Source organism: Limulus polyphemus, unplaced genomic scaffold, assembly GCF_000517525.1.
Source record: "Limulus polyphemus unplaced genomic scaffold, Limulus_polyphemus-2.1.2 Scaffold3841, whole genome shotgun sequence".
In the NCBI taxonomy this organism is placed as follows: domain Eukaryota; kingdom Metazoa; phylum Arthropoda; class Merostomata; order Xiphosura; family Limulidae; genus Limulus; species Limulus polyphemus.
In genome coordinates, this window is record NW_013669451.1 from 72080 (window position 1) to 87641 (window position 15562).

Consider the following 15562-nt stretch of genomic DNA (forward strand, 5'->3'; position numbering starts at 1 on the left):
TAACTTATTGTTAGTTGCAACATATTGTTGGTTATAACTTATTGTTGGTCGTAATTTATTGTTAGTTGTAACATATTGTTGGTCGTAACTTATTGTTAGTTGCAACATATTGTTGGTCGTAACTTATTGTTAGTTGCAACATATTGTTGGTCGTAACTTATTGTTAGTTGTAACATACTGTTGGTTATAACTTATTGTTGGTCGTAACTTATTGTTGGTTATAACATATTGTTGGTCGTAACTTATAGTTAGTTGTAACATATTGTTGGTTATAACTCGTAAATTATTGTTATAATTCACATAATTATACCTAAAAAAAAGAAACGAAACACCATTAAAAACATTATAAGAAATATCTTATATTTATTTAATTTAAATTCAATTGTTGGTGTTCTTGATATTTATTATGTAGTTAATGACCGAGATTTTATACGCATACTTTTAAATAAATCAAATTTTACTCAGTTGTAGTTGTTGGGTTTTTAGCTAAAAATAATTAATGCTTTACTGTTATACTGAATTTGAGACGCTTGATAAATGATTTGTTGTTTTGTATTGCATAGTGTCAAAAACAAGTGTATAAAATGACGCATGTGATCAGACGTTATTGAAATACATTTTATTTCTTTTTTCCACAGACCCAATGTTTTTTTATATGATAATAAAACCTAATATTACTACAAGTATCGCTAACACAAATTTAAAATCAAATCTTAAATTGGTACAAAAAACATAAGTAGAAAGTTTGAAAAGAAGGAAAAAGCGGACAATTTTTTCGCTTTTTTTTTTTTTTCTTCATGTCTCGCTCGTTCGAAAACACCATACCTTTAGCAAAGTTACAAACATTTCCTACAAAAATCAGTCCTAGCTAATATTTAACATTGCATATAAATGAAATATTAGGACTGGAAATAAAGCGTTCGAATTCCCCGAGGATGAATAAACTGGCTCATCGTTACTCCAATTGGGAAAGTCCGTTTCTTGAAGAAACATTCTCAGCATTTCTTCTCCACTGATTTTCATCATTTAAGTTACTCAACCGGACGACACAATGCACATCAATATATATTATTCCAAACAGACGAATTACGTACAAGAAACGGAGTTTCTAGCAACGAATTAACAAGAGAGTATTCTTTTAGATAAAATTGAATATAAAATATTTACTAAAGTACATTATATAATGCTTACTAAAAATTAAAAACATTTAGCATTTATATGTCGTCTATTTAGCCAAACGTACACGTTTTGAAATAGTGTAAACTTTCATCATAGTATACGTGATTCTTCAACAAGACTAGTTATAACACAAAGCCTCAAACTAAGTGCTCAGCTGAGTAGCAGTGAGATCCTTTGTTTTTTTAATTACGTACATGTGTGATCACGAAAACATCCTAAAGGTACGTTAGAACATTGCTTAAATCTTAGGTATTCTGGTTTAGTGTAGTTTTAAAAAGCAGCATAGCCTACAATAATGCAATGTTAGGACAGAGGTACATTACAACACTTCTCATTTTCAGAAATCCCCTGGAAGTCGTGTACACGCGTAAAATCTGTTCCAGATATTTACTGCTAATATCCAGATATCCCCCCCCCCCCAGAAGGACACGCGAGAAGAATACTCTATTTCTTATTGCTTGCTGCTTATTTTCAGACATTATCCGGATTTACGTGTATCTAATAGAACAGTTATGGGTATTTAGAATATTTCGTAAATAGACATGTAATTAAAAACAAACAAATGATACCTTAACATACCAATGACAAACACACCATTAATAACATTTTCAAGAACGAAAAGATCTCACATATGGTTAAAAACTTACGATTTTGTACAAAATAACTTGAAAGCTTTCTCTCACAGTACTTTACATAATACAAAAAGTTTTTGTCAAGATGGATCTTTTTTTTTATATGTTTACTGATGTCACCAGGTGTTTAACACCTTTGGTTGATTTACGTATTTATTATTTAAGGACATTTAAAATATGGTTTGAATAATCAGAATTCGGACATGGATTTTTCTATATCTTTTCCAAGGAAAAAATATAAAGAGTTTTGATGTCGAAAAATCAAAAGTCAAAGATCTAAATTTATGAAAAAACACCTTTGGTGCTAAAGTTATAGGTACATTTTGTTGTTTTTAGAGTGGAGTGAGTCTTAGGTCTAATATCCTATATGAGCTTTCAATTATGAGCGGAAATTAAATAAAATATCTACAGTTTAGTTTTCTCAATCGCTAAATAAACCCAAAAATTGCAGGAAAAGCAACGGCCTAAAGAAAAAGGCCGTTAAAACCAAAAGTATTTTTAAAATACATTTTGATTAACTTACATAACTATTTTTCTTTGCTGTGCATCAAGTCCTTTTTTTATTTATTTAAAATAAATGAAATTCCAAGGCAAGAATTATCAGTATCTCTTCCAGACTGCTCTTAATTTATACTCCCTATACTTTACATGAAGCTGGAGAACATTGTATTTTAAGGAACATTCCTGAAAATGGCGTTTCTTATATAGCACATAGTTGCTATACTTTAAGGAACCCTTTTTTCTTCTTCATCTTCATCTACATCTGCTATTCAAAAATGCATCTTCATAGTTTTATACCGTCACTGAAACAAAATATATTGTTTTGTTGTTTACTTCAAATTTGAATGAACGCCATTTTGTTGTTTACTTCAAATTTGAATGAACGCCATTTTGTTGTTTACGTAAACTACGAACGCTTGATCGTGCTGTTGCGTCATCTGCCGCAGGTATCTTTGTTTACTTCTTTCACCGATTGAACATATACCATCGTGAAGTTGTTCGTTCACGTGATATATTAGTAAAAGTTTTACCCTGTCAATAAATAACATCAGTATCTTCCGCTGGTCTTCGCGGTTGTAAACAATGTTTAATACCATGGTAACGGTGTTCTTCGGTAAATTACGCGATGTTATATGATCAGTATTTTAATTTGGTGTTTTATTTTCCTATCACCATCTTATGATAATTATCTTAACCTCATTCCATAATGTACGGATCAAAACTTCTCCGAATGATCATGGTTAAGAATGGATAGATTCCATCCAAAATCATAACAACAACAACAAAAAAACAACAAAAACCACTCACCTCATTTACCTACATTTTGTAATTCGGCAGTGTACTTGCTTAATATCTAAATGTATTCAGTTTCCTTACCATATACATATATATATAAATGAAATCGACTATTAAGGAACATATATATATATATATATATTATTGTTACTCATATAAACATATATTGTTAAGATACACATATTATTCAAGTGAATTATCACCATCACACTTGATTGTCTCATATAAGTATTATTATTATTGCTGCGGTTTCTTGTAATAAGTTACTCCATTTTTCAATGTCAATATACAAGAAAACCATCACATAAGGAAAAGCTCACTCGAATAATCAATATGTGTACTCTGTATTACCACAGTCTTTTATTTTCAATTTTACTGACACAACTACTCCAAGAAATGCAAATAATTACGACGAACTAACTGGCGCTAGAGTCGTTTAAATTGTTATGAACGTTTTGTTGTGACACGTATAAACCGAATAATGATTTTGATGAAACACATGGATTATGAGCTTATACAAATCCTCTATTGACTTTAAGGATTTCTTTTGTAAGATTTTTCAGGTAGGTTATCTCAGTCTTTATCTTCTTCACCTTGTTCCTCAGTTCTCTGTTCTTCATTGCCAACACGTTCTCCTCATCTTGTAACCACTGGGCTTCCTCACGTTTTTTTATTCGGTAACGGGTTGCAGCTTCTTTATTTTGAAGTTTCTTGCGATCTTTTCTGGTCTCATTGTGTAGTATTTTAGTTATGTAGTCGTTCTGTAAGTATTTTGTTTTGGTGCGTTGTCGTCGAGTTGTCGAGGGTAGATCTAAATAGTTGGGAGAGGTTGAAAAGATAGTTCCATGAGATACAACATTTTCACTTTCCTGGATCTCGGAATATCTGGGAAATATTGTATCCTCCGTGGGCTGAATCAGCTTGCCAGCTTCCATTTGGCTTGTGTTGGAAACATCGAAGCTATCAAAACCACACAAATTTTTAGGACTTTTGAAGTCCAAGATCCCTGCGGTACTAGGTTCTTGGAGAGAAATTCTAGAGAGATCTGCATAACCAGAGTGACAGAAGAAAGGAGTATTTTGATGCAACACGGAAGGCGTTGGGGAAGGTGCCCCGGAAGAGTAAGATGGTGAAGGATTCCAAGATGAAGGTAGATTTGGTAATGTTTGACCCCTTAAACTTCCGCAGTTATCCCAATGATACATTTTTGGATGTTCTAGTATCCTTGAAAATCCCAAAACATCTGGCACTTGACTAACAGGTGAGTCAGGAGGTGTTTCCACGAGAAACCCATAATTGTCTGTTGGGGCTTGAATACGTGAAAAACCATGTGACTGAGGAACAGACGGCATTATAAAACTGGTGTTTATGCTGGGTGGCTCACAGGGTATGGATGTCTGTGGATAGATGATGGCTTCCGCTATAGTGGTAGGTGTAGGCGTCACCAGGGGTTCTATGTCTTCTAGTAGTGACAAGTCCAACTCATTGTCCACCCACCTTTGAGACTGTAGGCTTTCTAAGTAAATATTAAAATCAAAACAATAAATATTCATCTATCTATCTATCTATATATATATATATATTATAACGCCCCTTTCAGCCGTAGGGGCGTTATAATGTGACGGTCAATCCCACTATTCGTTGGTAAAAGAGTAGCCTAAGAGTTGGCGGTGGGTGGTGATGACTAGCTGCCTTCCCTCTAGTCTTACACTGCTAATTTATAAATATAAAGACGAAATGTGTGTTTGTTTGCACCCTAACTCCTCCGAGCCTATTGGGCCAGTCTCAACCAAAATTTGTAAGTAAACATTATGAGCTATGAGGAATGTCCTAAGGGGATCAAAATTAAACATAACCCTATTTCTATTTTGTAAATCCTGTTGGTTAATTACTTCCACCCTATTGAGTCAATCTCAAACAATCTTGGCAGGTTGACGCTTTAGACAAAGTTGAATATTCTAAAGGGATGCAAGGTCAAAGTGTGAAAGTTGCTGGATTGTTTTTCAAACAACCATGCTTTTCTCACGGTCAATGAGATGTAAGGTTTTCAAGGGGTGGGATCACCTCAAAATATTTATTTGTTGGTAGATGCAAATATTGTTTATGAAGAAGCTTTGTTATGATTTTAAAATTTTGAGATAAAGTTTATGTTCAAGTTATTGCTTTGAAATATATGATCGCTGTTAAACTTGCATTGTTTTAATTAAGTACAAACGTTCCCTGTAAATGATAAATGTCTTTTATAAGTCCTTGAGAGCGAGTTGGAAAAATATATCAGGATAACAAAATATTAGTTTGAAATTAACCGTAAACGTGTGAATAACAGATTAATAACATAATAAATTATAAATTACCATTAGCAGCAAGCCAAACAAAGTCTTTTGGTGAAGGTGGGAACTCATATGTCATTATTGTCTCTTTAGATATAGATGGGAGTTCTATGTTAAGTAGAAAGTTACTAGAAAATACAAGGATTATATTTTATATATTATGGTTATATAGTTATATATATTATTTATGGTAATGCTTTATTACCGTTTTTTTCCATTGATTTGCCATTTCAGTATTTTGAACACGGCCCCTTATATTTCTGTGTACACTGAAAGAAAAAGCCTCTAAACTGGTTGTTTGTCTAACCATTTTCAACTGGAACTTAAACCTGTTCTAAAAGACATTGAAAGTGAGCTAGCCTAACAAGAAATCGTTTAATGTCTCTAGTTAAATATTAAAGGAAAATATTGTCTAATTGCTATCCACATGTCTTTCATCAGGTTCTAATATTCAAAATTGACAAACTTGAATTACAGGAAACTAACAAATTTGTTAGTGTTAGATAAATGTTTTTCAGTAGAAATAACTAGAAATAGATGAACAGGTAATGTGTTGCAAATACATAGTTCTGGTTGTATGGGTGACAACGAAGATATCATAGACTACAAACATGTTTTACTTTCTATTCGATCACATTTTTCTCTATATTCTATGGGCCTTGAGCTACTTTTGTTAAAAGCTTAACCAAATCATTTAAGTATGGTTTTCTCTGGTACTATTCCGCTGCTTATGATTTAAAGTTTTATTAAAAATTAGTTCAAAGAAACTTGACAAACACAAACTCTTTGCTGAAATGAACTGGGAAAAAGGGGAGAATAATTATCTGTTATCAGGGTTACAACAACACTCAGTAAAGTTACATTGCAAAAACCCCAAGATACACCCTACATTATAAGAACAGAACTGAAAAAAGTAAAAGGCAATAATTTATTATCAGGCTTACAACAACACTGAGTAAAGTTACATTGCAAAACCCAAGATACATCTTACTTTATTAGTACAGAACTGAAAAAAAGTAAAAGGCGATAATTATCTATCAGGCTTACAACAACACTGAGTAAAGTTACATTGCAAAACCCAAGATACATCTTACTTTATTAGTACAGAATTGATAAAAAAAGTAAAAGGCGATAATTTATTATCAGGCTTACAACAACACTGAGTAAAGTTACATTGCAAAACCCAAGATACATCTTACTTTATTAGTACAGAGCTGGTAACGCTAAGGGGTAACAGCTTGTTATCAGCTTATTCTAGTATTATGCACACTTTAACTGGCACGTGTTCTTTACTATAAAAAGATTCAATTCTTTCGCGAAAAATTTGATGTACTTTAACCAAAACGTGATAATATTGTTCAATATTAACATGTTACCTTTATATATCTATATGTAATTCAAGTATCGCTCAACCTACCCATATTTTATCCCCTCGGTGACTATCTAAAGTTATCAGATTTTGAAAGTATACTCCTAGCTCTACATTTTGTTATAATAAGATGATGTATTGAGCTTTTAATTAGTTTATTAATAGTTCTTTGTTGTATTTTTAACAGATTCGAAGATAGTGAAACAGAAAATTACAGTTAAGTGTTGGTGTCTCCGATGACTGGGGCAAATATATTGATATTTTCAACTTGAAAAGCACGTTGGTACTTATGGGTTCATTGGCCAGTTCGAAGGTCACTTAATGCCACTGAACAGAAGGAAGGCATGCAGTCAGCAGCAGACGCTGCCACAAGGGCTCTGTTCAGCTTTAAAGCCGAATAATGGGATTGACTCATACTCTTATAACGCATCCACAGCTAAAAGTGTTAAGCGTATTCACTGGCACCTCAGCGCAAACCTAGGACTTTTACGATACGCAGCCCGGCGTGGAGCTAACAGTGAGTGTTGTTCTTGTGAGTTTTTCTGGCTAGAGACTGAAGAAAAAAAATATTTGATATTCTATTAGCTCTGATGTATAATAAATGTAAGTACAGTCTGTTTCTTTTCTTCTTTTTTCAGTATTAATTGAGTGAAATATCATAATAATCACTGAAACAATACTATCAAGTTTTGCAAAAAAAAACAACACAAAAAACTATGATTCCCTGAAGCTTCAGGACTTTTCATAAGAAATACGAATTTCCACGCGCTACCATCCAGAATAATGTATAAATGAAGTAGTTTAGGTAAGCAATTGGTTGAAAATCGAAAAAAAAAATACAAAACTTTAATCAGAAGTCGAATTGAAGCACGAACAAATAGAATCGCTAGACAGTTAATTAAAAAAAAAAGCAGGGTTTATTATATTTGTTTCTCACGTAAAAATTCGTGGTTTGCTAGTGAAAACAGCAGCCTGTTTCTGTGGACGATCTAGTTTGAACACATTGGTTAGTTACGTTTAAACTATTAGAAACAAATGGTCATGGAATAATGAAAACAATCAATATGAAGACCACCGATTGTAAAACTCAAACTAAAATATTCCGATAATACCATATTTTTATGGTCTGTTGCTGCTCCGATAATACCATTTTTTTGATGGGCTGTTGTTTCTCCGATAATACCATATTTTGATGGGCTGTTGCTGCTCCGATAATACCATATTTTGATGGGCTGTTGCTGCTCCGATAATACCATATTTTGATGGTCTGTTGCTGCTCCGATACTATATTTTTATGGGCTGTTGTTGCTCCGATAATACCATATTTTATGGGCTGTTGTTGCTCCGATAATACCATATTTTGATGGGCTGTTGTTGCTCCGATACCATATTTTGATGGTCTGTTGTTGCGCGAAAATACAAAAAAAACCCCATAAAATTGTTTGTTTGTAGTTAAACACAAAGCTATACAATGGGCTATCTGTGCTTTGTCCACCACAGGTATCGAAACCCGGTTTCTAACGTTGTAAATTTGTAGACATACTGCTGTGCTCTAATCATTTGCGTTTATATCGTAAAATTAATTCATAAGGTAAATTTAAAAACCGCGAGAAAGGAGACATTTCTCGTATAATGCAAGAAACTCAACATCAGACAGAAGTTTATAAACTTGGCGCACGCCCCCCCTCTCCCCCCAGTGGCTTAGCGGTATAAACAAACATTGCGTTTTGGAACAACATGGGGCAAAAAAATTTCGACAGAATATTAATTATATATGAGTAATATCAAGCCTGCATTCACGAAATGTTAAAGTTCAAATTGTCACGTCTGGTTGTTATAACTATTCTTTAAATATCATTTACTGAAATAAAAACGGCAATTAAGTAATACTAAAATTAGATCGGTTATCGTTGGTCTAAAATGACAACTGTAAGCGGTCATGTAAGTGAGAAGAAATCCCAAAAGCTTGGATTAAAGAGGATTGTGGCTGTAAAAATTCATAGTGTATTTTCTCTTTCTTATTTTACAATATGGCGACTGTATTTTCATTCTTTTCACGACTGTAGTTTCTCTTAAATGTGATTAAAAAGGAAAAAAAACGAAATAAAGAAAAAAATGTTAATAGCAACATAGTAGTGATGATGATGTTAATTAAGAAATAAATATATATAGATGTGGTGATGGTGATGCTATTGTTGGAAGGACATGTTAGTGTTGATGATAGGGTTAAGAAAAATAAAATAATAGTGATGATATGGTTTCGATGCATTTATTAATGATGATGATATGGTTAGAAGGAGCATACTAATTGTGATGATATGGTTAAATAATATCCTGATGTTTATGATAGAAGTGGCTGTAGGAGGAGCTTAGTAATGCTGATGATGTAGTTGGAGAAGTATAGTAGAACTATTATGTAATTATAAGGAATATAGTAGTGTTGATGATATGTGTAGCTTTGAGTGAAAATCTGAAGCAAACAAAAATCCTTGTTTTCTTATGCTTATTTTAAAATATACTTGTAATTTTTTCTCTTTTTGTTTTACTGCTTATTACCTTAGGGGGGAAAAAGATGATTCATGGGAATATTACACGGAATTGGCATCTATTGTGACGATTTGACGAGGATGAATATGGTAATGATAAGGATGTGGTTGATGGTTTTTTTTTGTGAGTAAGGCAATGAAAGCTCCAACATTAAGTGAAAAAAAAGGTTGTTAATCTAGACGTCTTGCCAAAAAGGTTGTTAATCTAGACGTCTTGCCAAAAAGGTTGTTAATCTAGACGTCTTGCCAAAAAGGTTGCAACTGAAAATATTAGTGATTAAATAGTGGTTCAAATGAAAAATGATATAGTTGACGATGTTTATCAGGACATATTCCTTTGGTTTAGCTTTAGCTTTTATAAAATAATTTCCTAAGTACTTACCATTTAGGATGTTTCCTTTTTTTGGATCATTATAATTTTCTAAGTCATTCCCTTCCTGGACATGGACAGTTTTGAGCGGTTTGGATTCGAGGTTATCAACCAACAAATCCTCCAGATTTACGAAATGACTAAAACAATCTTTCTTTAACATTGGTGCATCAAAGAAGGAACATTCAAACTCCTGAGGATGGAGTTCTGTGGTTTTGTAAGAAATTAGGTAGTGATCCATCTTTGGTTATTTGGGAGGAGCCTGAGATAACTTGTGTTCGTGATGTTGGAGGCTGAGTAACAAACAGGACACTAGCAGTACTAGTAAACCTAGAAAAGAACGGTATACATATATCAGTAACGCTACCTTTTTAGTAGTTTCTAAGTGAAGATCTGAATCTTACAGTAACTTAAACATTAAAAGTGTCTTTCGTAACAAAAATACATTGATTAATAAATTTGAAATAAAAGATATATAAATATAATAATACTATCTATTGTATGTCCATGTAACCACGTCGCTGGGTGTGGATGGATCTTCGCCAACTTTGGTATAGAGGTTCATTGGGTTCATGGAGAGATACAAATTATTAGTTTTTAATTTTGCGCTTTGCGATTTTATGGGCGTTGTTTATCACTACCACACCTCCTCTGGATGGATCTTCATCAAATTTGGTATGGAAGTTCATTGGGTTCATGGGGAGAAACATACGAAGTTGCAGTTTCACATTTTGTGTTTTGCAGTTTTTATGGGCGACTTTTTATCACTACCACACTTCCTCTGGATGGATCTTCATCAAATTTGGTATGGAAGTTCATTGGGTTATGGGGAGAAACATACGAAGTTGCAGTTTCACATTTTGTGTTTTGCAGTTTTTATGGGCGTTTATTCAATTACATGTAAGGGAAGCAACTTTTCATGTCCTAAGATAACCTTTCATTGACCACGAATTTACGTAACTTCCCAATGACCAGATGACTTTGGAATATTTCATTAATCTAATGTTATACAAACACACGAGGTTTCTATACCACTGGGTGGGTTCAGGTGCTTCATATAACTAACGTTTTTCCAAAGGTATATTGTAGTTTGTACCCTTATGTTTTTTGATGCCTTATGATATTTGTTTTTAGGTAAAGGTCTTTAGAATATCACCAAAGTTAAGATGAAGTTGTTTTTACACTTTATTTAGATATTGCGTCACCCAGTGGCTCAACGATAAGTCTGAAGGCTTTTAACGCTAACAACCAGGTTTCAATACCCCTAGTGGGCATAGCATAGCTAACCCATTGTGCGGCTTTGTGCTTAAATACAAACAAACTAGCTAACCTTAGATATTACATTTAATATGATACTTGCGTAATTATAAAAAACCCTTTTGAAATCCAGTCTTTTAAATTATGAAAGTAAGCCACAAAATACAACAAAATATAATAAAATTTAACAATTCTAAAAATATAAGAAAGCATAACTTTAGCGAAACCTGTCAGTGTAAATAGGCCCGGCATGGCCAAGTGGTTAGGGAGCTCGACTCGCAATTTGTGGGCCGCGGGTTCGAATCCCCGTCCCACCAAACATGCTCGCCCTTTCAGCCGTGGGGGAATTATAATGTGACGGTAAATCCCACTATTCGTTGGTGAAAGAGTAGCCCAAGAGTTGGTAGTGGGTGATGACTAACTGCCTTCCCTCTAGTCTTTCACTGCTAAATTAGGGACGGCTAGCGTAGATAGCCTTCGTGTAGCTTTGCGCGAAATTCAATACAAACAAACAGTGTAAATAATTCCCAAAATATGTTGAGGATATCCTTTTTCTCCAGGTGCGATTCCACCACCGTTCACCATTGTATGTGAGCTGTCCTTGTACTCCCTAAAGATGTTGGAGAGTCTGATTTCCGAAAGAAAGAGCTCGGATTATTGGGTTTATTTTCTCATGCTAACTAACTTTTCTGTTGCTCTTTCGGAAGTAAGTCACTTGTAGAATATAGACATCAGGTACAATCCACCCGAAACTTATACTTTAACAAGTTCCCCAGCCTGCACTCTGACATTCAAATTAGTATAGTAATGTAATCAACAGATATAAAGTCCAATTCTAATATATTTTTGAAAAATATAAATCGTGGAGAAATTGTTAGTCTACTAACAATTAATTAGTAATTACAAGTAATTAGTTAGTAATTGCAAAAACAAGTAATAATAATAAATGGAGAACAAAAAAAAAACACACACAAAAATATAGTAGATTCGTTTCATAATATTATTCTTACTGGTAAGTTTAACAAGTATCGAAACTGATGAATCATTGTCAATTTTTAAAAAATCGGTTAAAGTGTTTGATTCTAAACAAAGAAATACGAAAATCATTATAAAAGCATTCTTGGAAAAAAATATATTATTATTAACAAGTTTTCCTTTTGACTATTTTCATGAATGAAAATCATTAGTTGTTAACGTTATAAACAATAAATTGTATTTCATTAACTTATCTAATTAAGCTCCATAAAATTGTGCCCAAAATTCCATCTCACCTCAACTTTATATAGAACCAAACATCTAAAAAAAAAATCCCATGAGTTTGTTTGTTTGTAAGTAAACACAAAACTACACAATGGGCCATCTGTGCTCTACCCACCACGGGTATCGAAACCCGGTTTCTAGGGTCATAATTCCGCAGTAAAATTGTTGTGTCACTGGGGAGCTAATCCAATGAGACATATTGTTTGTTCCATTTATTCTCCAACTTACAAGACGTCTAGGTTTCTTCCAGACATTCTAAAACAATTGTCCCTAAATATCCCATACTACTTAAAGAGCTCAATTCAACTGGTGAAAAATATTTAATCTCTAACTACCTCTTATAATGTTACTATGGTATGTTTCGACGTCATTGTATTTTTAACAAAACGTACTGTTGATTCCCAAGACCTATATTGGGGTTAAGTAAGATCTCTGTTTGGAAATGACAAAATCTATTTATAATGTTTACACATCTCCATATTCTCAGAGACATTCTTCCTTGGTGCAAGTTAACCTACAATTAACGAAACAGTGTTGTTAATGACACTAAATGTGAATTCTCAAAACGTTATATTGGAGATATCAAGCGATATCTGTTGATATCTAATTGAAACGAACACAAAATAAGTATCATAAATTATAATACAAATACACTAGCAGTATCCAAACAAGCAAGAAAAAACAACCACATCCTCAACTTTAAAAACAACAAATCGTGGACAGGGATTCTAATACGAAAGGAAGACAAACTAAAGAGGTCATTCACATCAAAGCATACACCAGTTCCCTCCCAATCCCGAAGGGATAAATCAAAATAATGGCCACCCGCTGAACGTCGCTCTTACTTCCTTCACTCGTACTCCGGTGGGTTAGCGGTAAGTTTACTGACTTACACACTAAAATTCGGGGTTCGATTCCGTGGCGGACAGAGTGCAGATAGTCCATTGTGTACCTTTGCACTAAGAAAACAACAAGCTCTTCGTGTAAAATAATAATGAATTGTTCAACAGATATTCACACATACAATTAGTAAAAACGACAAGAAAATAACAACAGTAATAATACCTTAACCTTTAATTTAAGAGAACTCAACGTTCTAAATGTTTTCTTGTTCTATATGTTATTTAATACCAAGTTACACCTAATATTTATATGAGCCAAGTCAAAATTATGATCAATGTGCATTAGATAATGTGCATTTTTATCAGCATTATTATTTCGTTAGATAATGTGCAGTATTGTTATTGCGTTAAATAACGTGAAATATTATTACTGCGTTAGATAATGTGCGGTATTATTATTGCATTAGATAATGTGCAGTATTATTATTGCGTTAAATAATATGCAGTGTTATTACTGCGTTAGATAATGTGCAGTATTATTTTTGCGTTAGATAATGTGCAGTATAAATAAAATGCACAGATGTTAGTTTAAGTCTTCACCCCAGAGGTCAGCCTCAATTTTATGAGCGTACATCTAACTAGACTGTTGTCAGTCAAAATCAGACTTAATCGATTTAAGAAATTAAAGCATAATCACTGATTTTTTAGAAAAAGTTTTACAATACAAGTAACAAAGATGAATGTACTTATTTCACAAAAAATATGAAGGCAGCTGTTATCAGTAAATTGCTGATAAAATCCCTTAAGTTTTACAATACAAGTAACAAAGATGAATGTACTTATTTCGCAAAAAATATGAAGGCAGCTGTTATCAGTAAATTGCTGATAAAATCCCTTCGAAAAGTTAAGGAGCATAATGTATCAATGTATCTTATTAATATCACTGGGACACTGTGAATGGGGCACGTTGGGACTGTCTGAATGTTCCTACCCCCAAATGACTCAGCAGTAAGTCTGAAGAATTATAACACTGAAAACGGGGTTTCAATATCCATGGTAGGTATAGCATAAATACCTCACGCGTTTTCTCGAGTAAATTTGTTCGTACAACAGAAATATATTTAAATATCATAAATTTTCGTCATCATATAAACCCCCAGTCCTAACCCTAGTGATGCAGTCCCAAATCTCAGACTAGCTTAGGGCAAGTCTAAAAACAGCACACACACACACAATGAGAGCTACAGTAATCGCTAGGAAAGTCTGAGCAACTAGCTCTGCCCCAGATACGGAAAATTAGAAATAATTCGGTCTTATAGTGCCATTCCCATCTCTTATTATTTATGAATTTCGCCTAGGAACAATAAGGAACTGGAAAGGTGAAAACACCCATCATAACAAATCGGATTGATGATGAAAAGTTTAGAGCCGCAACGTTACAAATCGGATTGAGGATGAAAAATTTAGAGCCGCAACGTTACAAATCGGAATGAGGATGAAAAATTTAGAGCCACAACGTTACAAATCGGATTGAGGATGAAAAATTTAGAGCCGCAACGTTACAAATCGGATTGAGGATGAAAAATTTAGAACCGCAACGTTACAAATGGGATTGAGGATGAAAAATTTAGAACCGCAACGTTATAAATCGGACTGAGGATGAAAAATTTAGAACCGCAACGTTACAAATCGGATTGAGAATGAAAAATTGATGAAATATGCAACAGAAAAAAAAAGTTCCACATTTTGTTGGTATAATTATTACAAAAACTGAACACACACATTTGAAGACATCCTTTTGATTCGACAGCTCACCAGGGCTGGAAGTTAAGCATGCTTTGTTCATACAGAAGAAGATGACATACACACCATTGATAGTAATGACATTGTTTCCGTTCTTTATAAATCATCTGCCACTGGTGACACAGAGTGTTCATCTAATCACCTAGTCTTCGGATATATTGACCTTCCAACATGTTTGCAAAATGGATTTTGATTTTAACAAAGACTTTATAAATCTTTATCTAAAGCATTATTGTAAGCCGTACAAACGTTTCCAGGTATTAGATGGTACAGCCTTTAAAGATTTAATCTGCTTGAAATTGGTGTGAATAATTATTCTATAAATACTTTGAAATAATAAAAACAAACTATGGTACAATGTCAGTGTTTAAAACAACCATTAAATGTGCCTCATTTGTTGCACCGATGTACTCCCGAACAATTCTACATGAATCTCAATGTGCTTCAGTTGTTGCGCCAATGTGTCCCAGGATAATTTACAGGAACGTCTTAAAGTGCCTCATATGTTGCACCAATGTACTCCCGAACAGTCTACATGAATCTCAATGTGCTTCAGTTGTTGCGCCAATGTGTCCCAGGATAATTTACAGGAACGTCTTAAAGTGCCTCCAATGTACCTCAGGATAACCTACGTAAACATTTTTGGAAGTATTTTGGACTAAATATTTTATTTTATGC

At 33.6% G+C, this 15562-nt stretch overlaps 1 protein-coding gene across 1 annotated transcript in view; it reads right to left on the minus strand.

The window, feature by feature from the left end:
• Positions 1-3320: 3320 nt before the first annotated feature.
• The window catches only part of LOC111088474, a 14159-nt gene continuing 1917 nt past the window's right edge, over positions 3321-15562 (minus strand). The window contains exons 2-3 of the mRNA XM_022398721.1: positions 9735-10052; positions 3321-4623 (exon numbers count right to left, since the gene is read on the minus strand). Of these exons, the coding sequence (XP_022254429.1) occupies positions 3620-4623; positions 9735-9963 (1233 nt within the window). The 5' untranslated portion in view covers positions 9964-10052 and the 3' untranslated portion in view covers positions 3321-3619. The remainder of the gene's footprint in view (positions 4624-9734; positions 10053-15562) is intronic.